Source organism: Arvicanthis niloticus, chromosome 19 (genome assembly GCF_011762505.2).
Source record: "Arvicanthis niloticus isolate mArvNil1 chromosome 19, mArvNil1.pat.X, whole genome shotgun sequence".
In the NCBI taxonomy this organism is placed as follows: domain Eukaryota; kingdom Metazoa; phylum Chordata; class Mammalia; order Rodentia; family Muridae; genus Arvicanthis; species Arvicanthis niloticus.
The window spans coordinates 9,156,576-9,171,261 of NC_047676.1; the positions used below are offsets into that span (position 1 = coordinate 9,156,576).

Genomic DNA, 14,686 nt, shown 5'->3' on the forward strand with positions numbered 1-14,686 from the left:
GTTTCTTGACTGGTCACAATTTTAGGGACTTAATTTTGTTGTCAATGGTATTAATAGGTCTCCTATGATTACTGAAGGGCCTTTACAGAAGAGGGATGCTTAAGTCTTTATTATAGCACATCCCATATTTGAAATGAATAGTATTTGGTCCCTGACTGGCCACAGACCTACTGAGCATCAGGGATGGGAGAAAAACTGGTGTTCACAACTGGACCAAGCCAGTGTTCACAGGACCACATTCTCAAATAATACCTTGAATATCTTCAGGGCAATAGGCTTAGACACCAGTACAATTTTCTAAATTTCTTGGTAACTGTTGTGTACAGTCAAGATTAAGAAGGGCTATGCTAATTCACCCATAATGGTGGTCAATGGGTAAGCTTATTGCATTGTTATTTAAAATTTATTTTTATTCTACACACACGATTGTTTTGCTTGCTGGTAAGCGTATGTACCATGTATGTGTCTGGAGCTGACAGATGCCAGAAGAGGCACTGGATCCCTTGGAACTGGAGTGGTAGACAGTTATGAGCTGCAATGTGAGATCCGTAAAGTGAACTGAGGTCCTCTGTAAGAGCAGTAAATGCTATTACCTGCTGAGCCACTTCTCCAGCCCCTAAATTCTTTTTTTTTTTTATTGTTCTGTGTGTGTGTGTGTGTGTGTGTGTGTGTGTGTGTGTGTGTGTGTGACTGGGTTTCACATAGTCCAGGCTCACACTGAATTCAATATGGCTGAGGATGGCCTTGGAATTCTGATCTTCCAGCTTTCACTTCTCAAGTGTTGGAATTCCAGACATGTGCTACCATAACCAGTGTATGTGGTGCTGGGGCTTGCAGACAGGGAGGGCATCCTGCACAGACTGTAAGTAAGTACCATGAAGACTGAGCCCCGCTCATTTGTCTTCCATCTAACTTTACAGCTACACTACCTTATGCAATGCTTCCTACGTAGTCTATTTCAAAGCTCCCTCTATTCAGCCAAGATTTTAATCCATAATACCAACAGATCATGATTCACTTATAAAGGGATAAATACTTGTGGCCAAAGTTGGGTATTTAGATTTGAAGGGTGGTGATGGGGTTCCAGCGGGGATAATAAGGTTCTAGCAGCTGTCTTCACTGGTTGTTCCAAAGGCAACTATGATGAAGAGTTACTACTAGAAAGTATGGGATAAAGGAAGCGTTCATGGCCATGCCACCTGAGCTCCTCACAGGGCATCTTCCATGCTTGGAGACACTGTTGTTTGGTGTTATGGATTCCTGAAGAGAATATGTTTCCAGGGGCTGATTGACAAAACCTCAATGACTGCGGACTGTTGGGAATGTTACAGATCCAGAGACTGTGCAATGTATTATGGGTGATTTTTAACATATTAAATAAGCATCCTTTACCTTCTTGGCCCCTTGTACCATCAGACCTAATATCCCCTATACTAGTCAGGCCTTTGGATTTGGAATGTGTTAACAGAACTCTAGTTTTCTACTGATGAAAGGGGGCTAAGAGTGTTGTCCATGAGCATTCGGGACCTAAAACAAAGTTTTCCAGTTTACTGTGAACCACTTCCTTCCATTTTCCTACCAATGTACTCTTAAAAGCCCTGTTTTATAATTTTCTGTATTTTATTACCTTAAAAGCTCCATAAAACTCCCTGTGGCCAACCCCTTAAGGAAAACCAAGTCCTTTCTCATCTAGTAAGAATGTGGGTAACACAAACCGGACCTTTTTACTTCTTCTTTTTTGGAGGGAGGAGTAAATTGCAAGGGTTGAAGGGTGGACCTGGGAAAACTGGGAGGTGAGTATAATTATGGTTTATGATGTGAAATTCCCAAATAATTGATAAAAAATTATTGTGAAAAAAAAAAAACTCCATGAAACTAATTCCATGTTGTAAAATTGGAATTTTGAGTAACCTAAACCCATGTTCCCAGACCATGGCCACTCAAATCAGGCTTCATGGTAAACTCTCTCTTATCCCCTTTGAGTTGAGAGCTCTGATGGATGGGTGTAGGGAAAGCTATAGGCATTGAGTGGATGGAGAGAGGCCATGGAGTGTGCTTAAAAAACCCACACACTCACAACATAGGCTTACTCTGATCTAAATGTCTATAACAGGAGCCCCAGAGTAGTCCTTATTAAAGAGTGACAATTTTGCATGTATTATTTTTAAACATATAGGTGGCATATGGCTTCATATCAGGATTACTATAAGATTACAAGTTTCTTGCTGTTGCAAATTAAAACTAATATAATAAAGACAAAACAAAATATCTCGAATACTGGGAAAGACAACCCAATACCTAATTCTCTTTGAGTCTATGAACTAACACAGCGCAGTGCCTTTGAGCCATAGCATGCTGGAAGCTTTGATTAAACATTTTGAAAATTTAGAAAAGATTTTTTAGGATTTTAAAACACCCTTTAAGAATGTATAATTATTCAAATCTCAGAGAACTTCAGTATCTTCATCTTCAATATATATATATATATATATATATATATATATATATACACACACACACACATACATATACACTAAACATGCAATCTGGAAGCTGAGGTGGTGTATGATAGCTTACATTCATCCTGGATACCAATGGTTTGACTTACTTATACCAATCTGAATTTTCACTTACTGCTGGTAGAAAATTCAAGTGCTGGTTCTCAGCTACAATGAGCATACCTTTTAGACAGTGTTGGAGTTTATAAGAATAGGGCTTAGAACACAAGCATGAAATACCATGGTCACTTAGCCACTGTTTAATCTCTGGGGTCCCATTAACCAGTAAGAAACTGGAGCTGTGCAAACATCACCAACCTTGCTATCGATCTCACTGCTTCCCAGTGCAGACTGAATCACATACAGCAAGGCATCCGTGAGCCCATCACACTCCCGCATCCTTCGACGGGCCTCCTCTCCAGCTGAACTTACATTCCTGAAAAGCAAATGAACATGTCATGGATCCTCACTGTCATCTCCAAGAGAGCACCCTCTCATAAGGAAACTGGTTTCCTTTCTGCAGTCTTCAATGACGTTATAGCGCTAATGAGTAAACGTGACTGCAACAATCCAATCTTGGAGCTAAGTTATAAGCATCTACTGCAAACAGAGCATGCAAAATTCCCAACATGATATGTCAGAGTTCCAGAACTGTTGATAATTAGAGACTCCTAGGAATTCCAGACTTCTGTAAGAAGTCTCAAGTATTTTTACAGACAGAGCTTTCAACTTACTAAATATTTTAGAGACATATTTTTTTACTGTCCTAAACATATACCTTCCATGGCTATGCCAGAAGTATATTTGCAGTAACTCATTTTAGGGTTATTATGTTTCTGTGTCATTAGGTTGTCTCGGACATAGCCCACAGGAAAAAGATGCACCATACTCTTTCCCATGTTGCATATTCTGAGCTAAGTGCAACAGGAGGAGCCTGTTGTAATACCTCACATGGTTATGACACAGATGGACATTCCTCTAGCTCTACAAGAGACATGTGATGTCCTAGTAGATGGAGAATCTCTGGCACATTGTTAGAAAGAATCCTTGGAGCAGTTTAGTTATTCTGTTACTTAAAAATGTTCTTCCTATGTTTAAGATTCAGCTCAGGTAGAGACTTCTTGTAATGGCTATTGACGACATAGAAAGAATGCTGGAAGATGTGTGGATTCATGGAAGGTAGGGCAATATTGGAAGAATTGAGGAGCACAAGGAAGATAGGGAGAAGAGACAGACAGTACAATGGTGCCCAACTTTGGGAATCCTAATATTGACCTGAAAGGCATCTAGAATGCAGTGATGAATTCCACTCTGGATTCTGACCCTGGATTCTTGGATGGAGATGGGTAAAAGGTACCTCCTGGATAACAGAGAGCATGAGATCTGAATTCAAATTCCATGGATGGATTTATTGCAGGAGTAGTGCTCTCTACTCATTTCTGGGAGCAGAAGGGGCAAACCACAAGAATCTGTGCTTTTGGACAGGTTATAGGACTTCATTCCACCACCTTGGCTTGCATGGTGCTTTCTCATTCCACTGCAAATTTCTTTTTGTTGGCCCTGAACTCTTCTAAAAATAAAGGGGGTGACATTCTCACAGCCCAGAGAGGTTCTTCGAGGTGTGAGTCAGTGAATGGGATGCAATGCAACACAGATCAGTGGAAGAAGGAAAATTGAGGGCTTCGGGGCTGATGGGGGAATCTGGGTGACTGGTTTTGAGGGGGATTTTATGTTAATTAAAGAAAAGCAGGACTAATGCTGTTAAAAGGCTACTGATCCTACTATTTACTTTGGTATCTAAATGTTTTATAGGGAGGGTTAAAATATTCCTTTAATATAACACTATGAAAGGTTATTCAATTTAAATAGGATTTTTTTTACTGATCTTAAAATATAAATAGAAGATTTTAGTTACTTAGAAAATGCGACTAGGTAAATATTAGAAACATATTAATAGAATTTCTTATAAATTTAAACCTTTGTGTCTGAGAAGATATCTGGTGGGAAAGAAGAAGGAAAATGAGGAGGAGAAAAAAAGAGGAGGAATGGGGAGGAGGAGCTAGCCTCTGCTAGGAAAAATGTGTGTGATGCATGCTGATGTTATTCAAACTACAAAGCATATTATAAAAGAAACTTCTAGATTATGCCACCTAGAAAGGATTCCCACCAGGTTGTGCTTTGAAGCCACATTCTTCCTGACATCCAGGAAGCTTATCGAAAATTCCAGATAGGTTTTCATGGCAAGAAGAAAATTGGGTAGCAATATATGTATGACTTTTGCTTGATGGTAGTGGTGGGGTTTCCAAATAATTATAGATCCAGACTCTGGATCTAGTGGTCCATATATAGCCTAGTGTCTGTACCTTCTCTCCACGGATAAACTCAGTCAATTCTCTGTGTATGCTCATGATGGGAGCAAACTGCTTCCTTTCACAAGACTTTATGATAATCAGGTTAGTTTCACTGGTACTCAACAAATGTATAAGACCAGCCAATGAGAAGTGAAAGGAATGAACAACTTCACAAACAATAGATGTTGCCTATAGTAATTACAACACTTTTCTTTACCTTAGTTTTTATTTGATTCCAGATAAGCCTTCCCCAAAATTTACACACACACACACACACACACACACACACACACAAACACACACACACAGGTTCCTATTTTGAAATGTGCATGGTACTAAGAAATAAGAGTCAGGTTTGGTGACACATGTGTTTAATACTAATACTCAAGAGTAAGAGGTAAGCAGAGCTCTGTAAATTCGAAGCTAGCCAATTCCCAAAATAGAGTCCCTATGACCATTGCACTTAAATCATTTTCTGCCTATCATGGAGGAAGCAATAGCTCTTTAGAAATTGTGCAACAAAATTATATGTAAAACACAGCATCAAAAAAATTCTTGAAGATTCTTTATAAAAATTCAAATATATATACAATATATAGCCCCTAGAAATAACTTATATAACCCCAATTGAATTGTGAGGCATGTATTAGGAGTGTCCCTACATGGCTGCTTAGAGAGGACATGGTATGAAGCTGTGAAGGTGAATTCTGCCTGGATTCCCTTGGGGTCTCCAAGATATAGGAGATTCAAGAACTATGGGATAGCAGCTGAGGAAAGCTGCTAACAAGGAGTGGAAATGGGCCAAAAGAGAGAAGGCTGTGGCAGTCAACAAACCTGAAAGAATTTGGAAATCTGAAAAGTGCTTTGATATAAGACATGGAGATATAGTTTGGAATTTGCCTAGCTGGTTTTTAGTATTGTTTTTCTTCATAAAACTTGCTGTGGTCATGATATCTCCTCACAACAATAAAACCTAAGCTAAGACATACAGATAATGTGCCAAAAAAGCAAAGCAACAATATTAAAAGTATATATAAAAAAAATGCTAGCTCATATGCAAATGTAAAAATGCAAGAATTACATCATGCCTTTCATCAGCTACCTTAAAAGCAAGGCATGATATGACAAGCCAGGAAAGTAATGCCAACCAAGATCACTGTACCTGGCAAAGCTGTCTTTTAACATTGATTAAAAAAATTAGCATTTCAAGACAAGCACAAATTAAGACAATTCATGCTAAATAAATCAAATTTTCAGAAAATATTTTAAAAGAATAATGTACAGGGAGTAGGAAGGAAGACATTCACATTCAGGAGAACATAGGAAGCACTATATTACAAGAGAGAAACAAATAAACAGAGACAAGTTGAGAAGGAATCAATTATGGCCAATACATCAAACGAGTAAATTTCTAATGCTAACTGGTGAAGTAGAAAAGAAATGCCAATAATCCAATCAACCTATACATCAGTTAACAAAATCACAGTAAACAGCAAACTCCTCTCAACAACAGTGTTAAATCCAAGCCGTCTCAATTCACCAAGCAATACAGGCTAGCTGACTAGATTAGAAAACAATATCCAACTGTCTGCTGTCTACAAGAAACACATTGTAAAGCCATCCAGAACTTGAAAGTCAATGGATGGAAATAACCTGCCAGGCAAAGAGAAGCTGCAAATAAACTGACACATCATTTCTTAAATCTTATAAAAAAGATGTCAAAACAACTAATCAGAAAGAGATGAAGAGGGCCATTATAGTTTAACAAAGACAACAATTTATTGAGAAGATATAATACTGAAAATATTTATGAACTAAATCTTGGTACTCCCAATTTCATAAAACAAACACCAAAGGTGTAAAAATATGACATGGTTTCTGATAAAATGATACTTGGAGACTTTAATATCTTACTCCCATATTTAGATTTTCTAAATTAAAACTTAGAAAAGAAAGTTACAAATCAATTGGATGTCTGCAGACTATGACATCTATCGGGCAGGGGATATACTTTCTTTTCAACAGTATGTGGCACTTTCTCTAAACTTGAACGTATACATCGTAGACTACAAAGCAAGCCTTTTAAAAATGTTATTCATTCATTCATTCATTCACTATACACCCCTCTGTCTCCTCTTTTCCCAGTCTCACCCTCACATACTCTCTCCACTGCTGGTAAAATCCAGATCATTGGGGAGTACTTTAAAAACTTTTATTTGAAAATCTAGAAGAAGAAAAATACATTTCTAAACTTATACAAACTACCAAGATTAAAACCAGGATATGCAGAAAATTTCAACACATCCATGAAAAGCAGTAAATTTAAAACAATTAGAACTCTCCCCACAAAACATCCAAGATGAGACAGGTTTACTGCTGAATTCTAGTAAAGTGTGTAAGATCTAACAGCTACACTTCTTATACTGTCCCACAAAATACCAAGGGAGAGTGCACCACCAAATGCATTCTATAAAGCCTGTCTTACCATGATACCCTATCTTGATAAAAATGTAAAACAAAAGCAAAAAGGAAGTAAAGAAGAAAGAGAGGGAAAGAGGGAAGGAGAGAAGGAGAGATGAAGGAAGAAAGAAAAGAGGGATGGGGAGGGAGGAAAAAGTTGGGGGTGGTAGGGAAATGGCAGATTAATTTTGCTGATGAGCACAGGTATAGATTTTCAAAACAAAATACTTTCAAACTCAGTTCAAGAAGACATTAGAGGGTCATACATTGTTACCAAATTGTTTTTTAACTCAGGGAATCAGGGTTGGTTCAACATATACCATTCAATAAATAAAAAAAATATCATATAAGTAGTCTTAGGGGCAGAAATCACCTCAAAGTTCAATGTATTGTCATGATGAAATTCCTGAAGAAATTAATAGACAAATCACACCTCTACATAATAAAGATGGAATATAACAAACTTACAGATAAACTCTGAACCAAAGTAGGAAACATTAAGAACATTATGTCCTCTAAAATTAGAAGACAATATGCCCACTCTCTCCCTCTTATTCAATATAGTACTGGAAGTCATAGACGTGGAAATAAGACAAGAGAAAGATATGAATGGATATAGATAGAAAAGGGTGAAGTAGAATTTTCCTTCTTTTTACATAACACAACTCTATACTTAAAACAAACCACAGACCCTATCAGAAAACAGTGAGATTTTGAACAGACTTTGAGCCTGAAACAGTAACATCCAGAGCTCATTAGCTTTTCTATGTATCAACAACTGATCTGCTAAGAAAGGTATTAGTAATAAATATTTTACACACAACATCTAAAAATAAGAAATACTTGAACTATACCTAACCAAGGGGGTGAGATGCCTCTACAAGGAAAAGTTAAGTATTGAAAAAATAAATTAAATATATTCAGTGATACCCTCAGTCACCCAGCTTGTGGACTGATGGAATGCATTGAGTGAAGACGGCTAACTTTACTGAGTTCCAAACTCAGGCTACTAACTGTGCAACCCCCATCAAGGCTTCAGTGACATTTGTCATAGCACTGGAACAGCAGCGGTAATGAAAACTCTAAAATTCACAGGGAAACGCAAAGGCCACAGATAGGCAGAACCAGGATAGATACAACCAGAGGTGAAAAGCACATTGTTGGAGATACCATACCGCCATTTCTACTCCAGAAGCCATAATAACAAGTATGGTTCTGCAACAGCACACACGCACAGACCAATAAAACAGAATAGAATGCACAGACAGAATTCCCTACAGTTTTTGCCACCTAATATTTGACAAAGCTCTGAAAAACCTATATTGGGGGAAAAGCAGCCTATTCCACAAACAATGATCTCTGAATACTCACCTACAGACAGTGTGAAATTAGATCCATATTTCTCACTCTGCGTGTGCGTACACACACACACACACACACACACACACACACACACACACAATCAATTCCAAAAGAACAGAGGACCTACATTTCATCTGCAATGAAGAAACTTCCAGAGGAAAACAGGTGAGACACATCAAGATATAATTGTAGGCTAGAGCTTTGGGACTAGGAGTTGAGTAGCCAGGAAATGGGATTACATGAAATCACAAAGCTTCTGCCCAGGAAACCACAAAGGTTCTGCACCGCAAAAGAAACTATCACAAGAGAGATCAGATAGCAGCAAGAACAGAAGAATATATATATATATATATATATATATATATATATATATATATATATATATAGTCAGTATGGAGATTTCTTAGCAAGTTAAAATTAGAAGTACCACATGACCCAGCTATAACACTCGTGGACACACACTCAAGTGACTCCCTGTCCTATCCCAAAGACAGCTGCTTATGTGTGTTGACTTTAGCGTTGTTCACAACAGTAATGTAGTCGCAATTCCAGATGCCCATCATCAGAAGAATGTTGAATGAAACATGTATAAGGGTGTATATATGTTCAGCCTTACGGCAAGGTGAAATTAAGAAATTTTTAAGAAACAGGGTCACCTAGGAAATCATTATGCTAAGTAATGTAACTCAGTCTCAGAAAGGCAGTATATTCTCTCTCAAATGTGCGTGTGTGCGCGTGCACATCTCTGTGTCAGTGTAAGTGTGGGTGAGGATTATGAAACTAAAGAAGGGAAAGGTGGTTTTAAGGAAGCATGCACACATGTATGTGTTTATAACTAAACATGCATGACATGGGAGCACAAAAGAGGCTTCTGATGGTGCAAAGACACAAGAAAAGACAGATTTGGGATAAAATGGGAGGAGGATCAGCCAAAAACTTATATATGAAAATTCCATAACAAAATTTGTTACTTTGTGTGCTAATTAAAAAATATCAAAGTTTTATAAAGCATTTTCTGAGATACCAGCCATACATAACGAGCAGTATTAACTATGTTAGGATTAGCCACACTTCTGTGTATTTCACTGGGGAGCCGATTTGACTTAAAGCTCCTGGTATCTTTCTCTGTCTCTCTCTTTCCACAGTTGAGTACAAATGGTACCTCATCAGAGCCCAGCCAGAACTGTTTCCTGAGATTCAAGTTTCCTTAATTTTTAAAGGATTAGCATAGTCTAGCTGTTTGGATTACTGTGTGCCTGATGGTCTTCCCCCGAGGAAGGCAATTTCTTTATAAATCAAGACGACGACAGGGCTTGGTAATTGCTTTGCGGAACTGCAGGGACAGAATGCTTCAGTGGCCAAAGACCAGCTACCTATTGCGGCCAGCAGAGAACCCTGCTGCCACTCTGTCCTCAGAGCCATCACTGTTGCGTGAGCTCCCCCACAGCCCCCAGGTCTCCTCATAAATGAAGAGTGTCAGGGGGAGATGGATGAGCTCCCCTTTTGCTGATGATTAAGCAGTGTTCTGTTTAAGGCTGCCTGGGTATGTACCTTCTGCAGTCAGCCATGCATCAGGGAACATTGTTCCAGGGAAGCCCACAGTACAACCAGAGTTACCTGAGTTGAAAGACACCTTTTCACTCTCAAGTACTACCCGGGGCTTTAGCTACATGATTCCAATTAGACTAGATGGTTGCCACAGAGTTAACTGCCCCATGAAATGTCTGCTAAAAGTTTTCCATGGGGCTAAATTACAGGGAAATCATAGGGATAAGAACACGAAAGCTGTGTGGCTACAACCATTAGCTGGGAACCTAATTGTGCCCGTGGTCCTGTGTGCTCCCCAAGCACACCCACACTGTTCACAGTTCTTTCCTATCTGGCTCTACTCATTGTACGAACTGTACTCTCTGGCAATTGATCTTTCAGTGACCACTTCTAGACTATGTAGTGGTTCCATGTACTTCAACTTCCAGAGACTGTCTGCCTTCTTTCATTACACTAATTTACAAAGGATTTTACTCATATGTTTGGGATGGGCTTGGAAGCCAGGGTCTATTACATATGGAAGCCACTGTGTTAACTAAAGACCGGTGACTCTGCCTTTTTGTAGTACATACACCTAAGCAAGCATGTATACCATGCCTAAAAAAAAAAGCCATTAGTGGCCCAGTTATAAGTGGAACAACAGCTAACGAAAAGATTCAAAGGTACAAAGATAATTAAGTTCAAAGACTGATAAAAGAAAGCATTTTCTTCCCTTTCAGCTAATTCAAATTATTCATCAGACAGATGTGGTTTCATAAGAGAAATTGGAAATTTTGCAATTTACACACACACACACACACACACAACACACACACACACACATGCATAGCATAGGTATGTAAATTAATATGCCACGGCAAGGAGATTGAAGTTTCCAGCAAACCCTACACCTGTCTTGAAGATTCTACAGTGCTCTGATAATTGTCTTTAATTTTCAACTTGAAATAATCTATGATCACTTAGGAAGAATCTTAACTACACTGGGCTAGCCTATGGGCATGTTTCTAGGGCATTGTTTTAACGCAATTAATTGATGTGGGAAGACCCAGACTATCATGGGCAAAGGCATTCCCTAGGTGAGGAGTCCTGAAGTATATATGAATGGAGAGATGAAGCACAGCACAAGTGGAAATGACAAGTGAGTATGCAAGCATCTCTTCCTCTCTGCTCTTCACTGTGAATGTGCTGTGACCAGAATCTTGCTTCAGCTTTCCCTCAGTGATTAACCAGAGCCTGGAATTGTGCTCCATTCAAATCCTTTCTCCTCTAAGTTAGGCTTTTGTCTCATGTTTTTATCACAGCAACAGAAATGAAGCTAGGACGCTGACTTTTTGGAACAGTGATTACACTGCATTGCAGTGTTACAGATGCAAGGTCAGGTTATCTCGGGCTGCGATTAGCCTCCTAATAGCTACTCATTGCCCATTTCTATCTGTGACCCAAAACACTTGTGACTATCAAATATGACCCTTTAGAATGTGTTAACTGTGGAGATCATCAACCCCAAAGCTAATACCCTCCAACAGAATCTGAGCCTATGATAGGGATTTCTCCCTTTCGGACTAGCCTGATGCTCCCACTATTGTACTGGGAAAATGGTTTGCTTTGTGAGTTTCTTTTGCTCTGTAACTAAAAGCCTCACAAGACCATTTCCATGTTGAAACGTGGTATTCGGTGCAATGTGAAGCCATGTTTCCAGGGTCATGGTCACTCATATTTGGTTCAAGAATAAATTGTAACTTGCTGCTTTTGAAGTGACAGCTGTGTTTGGCTGGCATAGACAGAGACACTGAAGATATAAATTTAGTGTTAACTTCACTGAGCTTCCAGGAAGCTAAGCATCAAATGACGATGTAATCCTAGTCATTGTGTTATTCTCCATGGATCTCTTTTGTTGTTTGCAGGCTTGTTTTGGGGGGTGGTGGTTGTTTTTTGAGACAGGGACTTTCTACATAGCCCTGCCTGTCCTGGAGCTTACTACGTAGATGAGGTTGGTCTCAAACTCACAGAGATCCACCTTCCTCTGTCTCCCAATTGCTAGGATTAATGGTGTGTGTGACTACACCCAGTTTTAATTCTGCATCTTCTGAAGAGCAGAAGAACAATACTGACCAATAAGGAACCATTGGGAACCAGCCATATGCCTGGTAGGATATACTTTTAATTTTAATTATTGAACTATGCTCAATATTTTTCTGCAGAACTTTGTAGAACCAGTCAGATTGTGGTTTGAAGACTCTCAGCATCTGGTGCTATGGATAGATAGATACTATCTAATAGGCGCTACTAGATATTAAAGTTGGCCTTTTAACTTCCTTTGCTATCCTTCATTTCTACTCTTCACCTAATTTTCTGTATGTGGTCGTGGATTTTAAAGTTATTTATTTGAAGGAAATTTTAACAAACTGTACTTCAAAAACTTAATAAAGCAGGAAACCTAAGTCTGTTGTTTGTTTGTTTCTTAAGGTTTCTGTCTAGAGGCTCAGTTTCTCCCCAGGCCTGTTTTCTATTTGCATGATTGCCTTTATCACACACTGACAGTTTATTGGGTACCAATAACAATCACAAGAACTCTGAATGTATCTTTAGAAAAAAAGAACCATGGAGTGCCTCTGGATCTTACCCTCTCCACCAGTGTGGCTACATAGCCCTCCTAACTGCTGACCCTAGCATTTCACTAACATGACTGTTCAGGGTTCTTGCACTGCTTGGTGCAGTGGAATAAGTATCCTTAGAGTAGGAGAGGGGCGGTGGAAGTCCCACATTCTGTGGCCAGGCCCAATTGTGTCCTTTTCCTTTGAATTTTTGCTGTTGGCAGTGGACTCACAACATTCAAATGCTGAGTTTCTCTCAGAGTCCTGATTCTAGGAGGTTATGCCATTGTTGCCCATTAGATTATAAGGGTGGCGTCTACATGTCTGAATCTCTTCTAAAGGAGACTCCAGAGATCCGGCTAGCTCTTTCTCTACCATGTGAAGACACAGGATCAGCCACCATCAGTTTTTTGGAACAACACACTTGTAAGAATCCATCCATTCTTGTTCTCTGGTATCAGATGCCAAGCCTTCAGAGATGTGACACATTTATGTTGATTATAAGCTACCCAGTCAAAACACATTGTTATGGCAGCCTAAACTAACTAGGCCAATCTTCTTCCCTGCAGGGAAAAGGGCACTCTTTAATTTATGGTAAAAATGCTAATAAGAACGTCACTGGATCAAAAGAGCTTAAAAGCTGTGTCCAAAATGGAAGTAATTTAAAAAAAAACAGAATGTATCTTTTCTTTATTTTCTTAGAAATATATCCATCTCTGCAAATTCCTAAATCATGGTACAAGTTTGGAAAGTCATTTGGTGGAGTTACTTAGACAAAATAATGTCACAAGTAGAAAACCCAGTTTCCAGTGGATGGGCTAGAGACAATTGGGTAGTTGTGCTTGGTAAACACCGCCCTTTGGAAACAATCTGAATTTTTAGCTAATGACAAGTTCAAGAGTGTATAGTCCACCCTTTATTTGACGATAAAGAAAGGAGATGAACAAAGATGCAAAAAGTTCTTGAGTACATTTTTGCCATGTAAGAGAACACTGCACAGACAACCCAGGAAAACAAAAATAACATAGATCTTTTGTTCCTGAAAGAGACAGGATATACTTTTAATTTTAATTATTGAACTATGCTCAATATTTTTCTGCAGAACTTTCTAGAACCAGGCGTATGCTTTCATAAAGAAGAGTACATAAGGGCTCAGATGAAGGTTAGAGGATACATTGAGATGAATTGTTGTGTAAGAAGTTTATTAGATGAGTTAGTAATGTAGTGGGCGGATGGACAAATAGACAACACCATGGAGGAGCCTCTGAGGACAGTTCAGGCTGTAGCATCAGAGACAGACAACATGGAAGGGTCTCTGAAGAGAGAATCCCCTGTGGCAGAAGTTGGAGTCTCGTCTTACACCTTCTGAGGATGAAGGAAATTGCACAGCACAAGCCTGAAGCCAGGCTTTCCAATTCTCAGGTTAGAGTTAGGGAAGGGGGCAGGGAAGCAGGATATGTAGTTATCATACCAGTAACCTTTGGTGTTAACTCACTTCCCTGGGAAGTCTGTTGGCTGGGGATTCATAGGTGACATCTCAGTTAGGTGCTTGTCAGTATCTGTGAGAGCTGAAGGTACCGTGGTGGGAACGGCAGCTGGAGTCTAGCATTACAGTCTTACAAGCACCACGTAGGCCTTTAAGTTCATAAACTGGTCTGAATTTGTACTTCAGAACTGGGTGCTCCAGCTCAGGGCAGGAAAGAGCAGAGGAACAATTAGCTAATGATGGCTAGGTGGGAGGGGAATTCGGGGGAAGAAAGACTCAGTTTTCTTCAAAGGCATAGTCCACAGAAGGTTGCCCACACAGCAATGGATAGCACCCTACACCCATACTTAGAAGGGTACTGCCAAGTACTCCATGGAATTCTACAGA

General features: G+C 39.2%; 1 protein-coding gene across 1 annotated transcript in view; it reads right to left on the minus strand.

Annotated features, from left to right (window-relative positions):
* Positions 1–14,686, minus strand: part of Ctnnd2 (catenin delta 2) — an 804,610-nt gene that overhangs the window by 130,200 nt on the left and 659,724 nt on the right. The window contains 1 exon segment of the mRNA XM_076916393.1: positions 2,817–2,934. Coding sequence (XP_076772508.1) covers positions 2,817–2,934 — 118 coding nt within the window.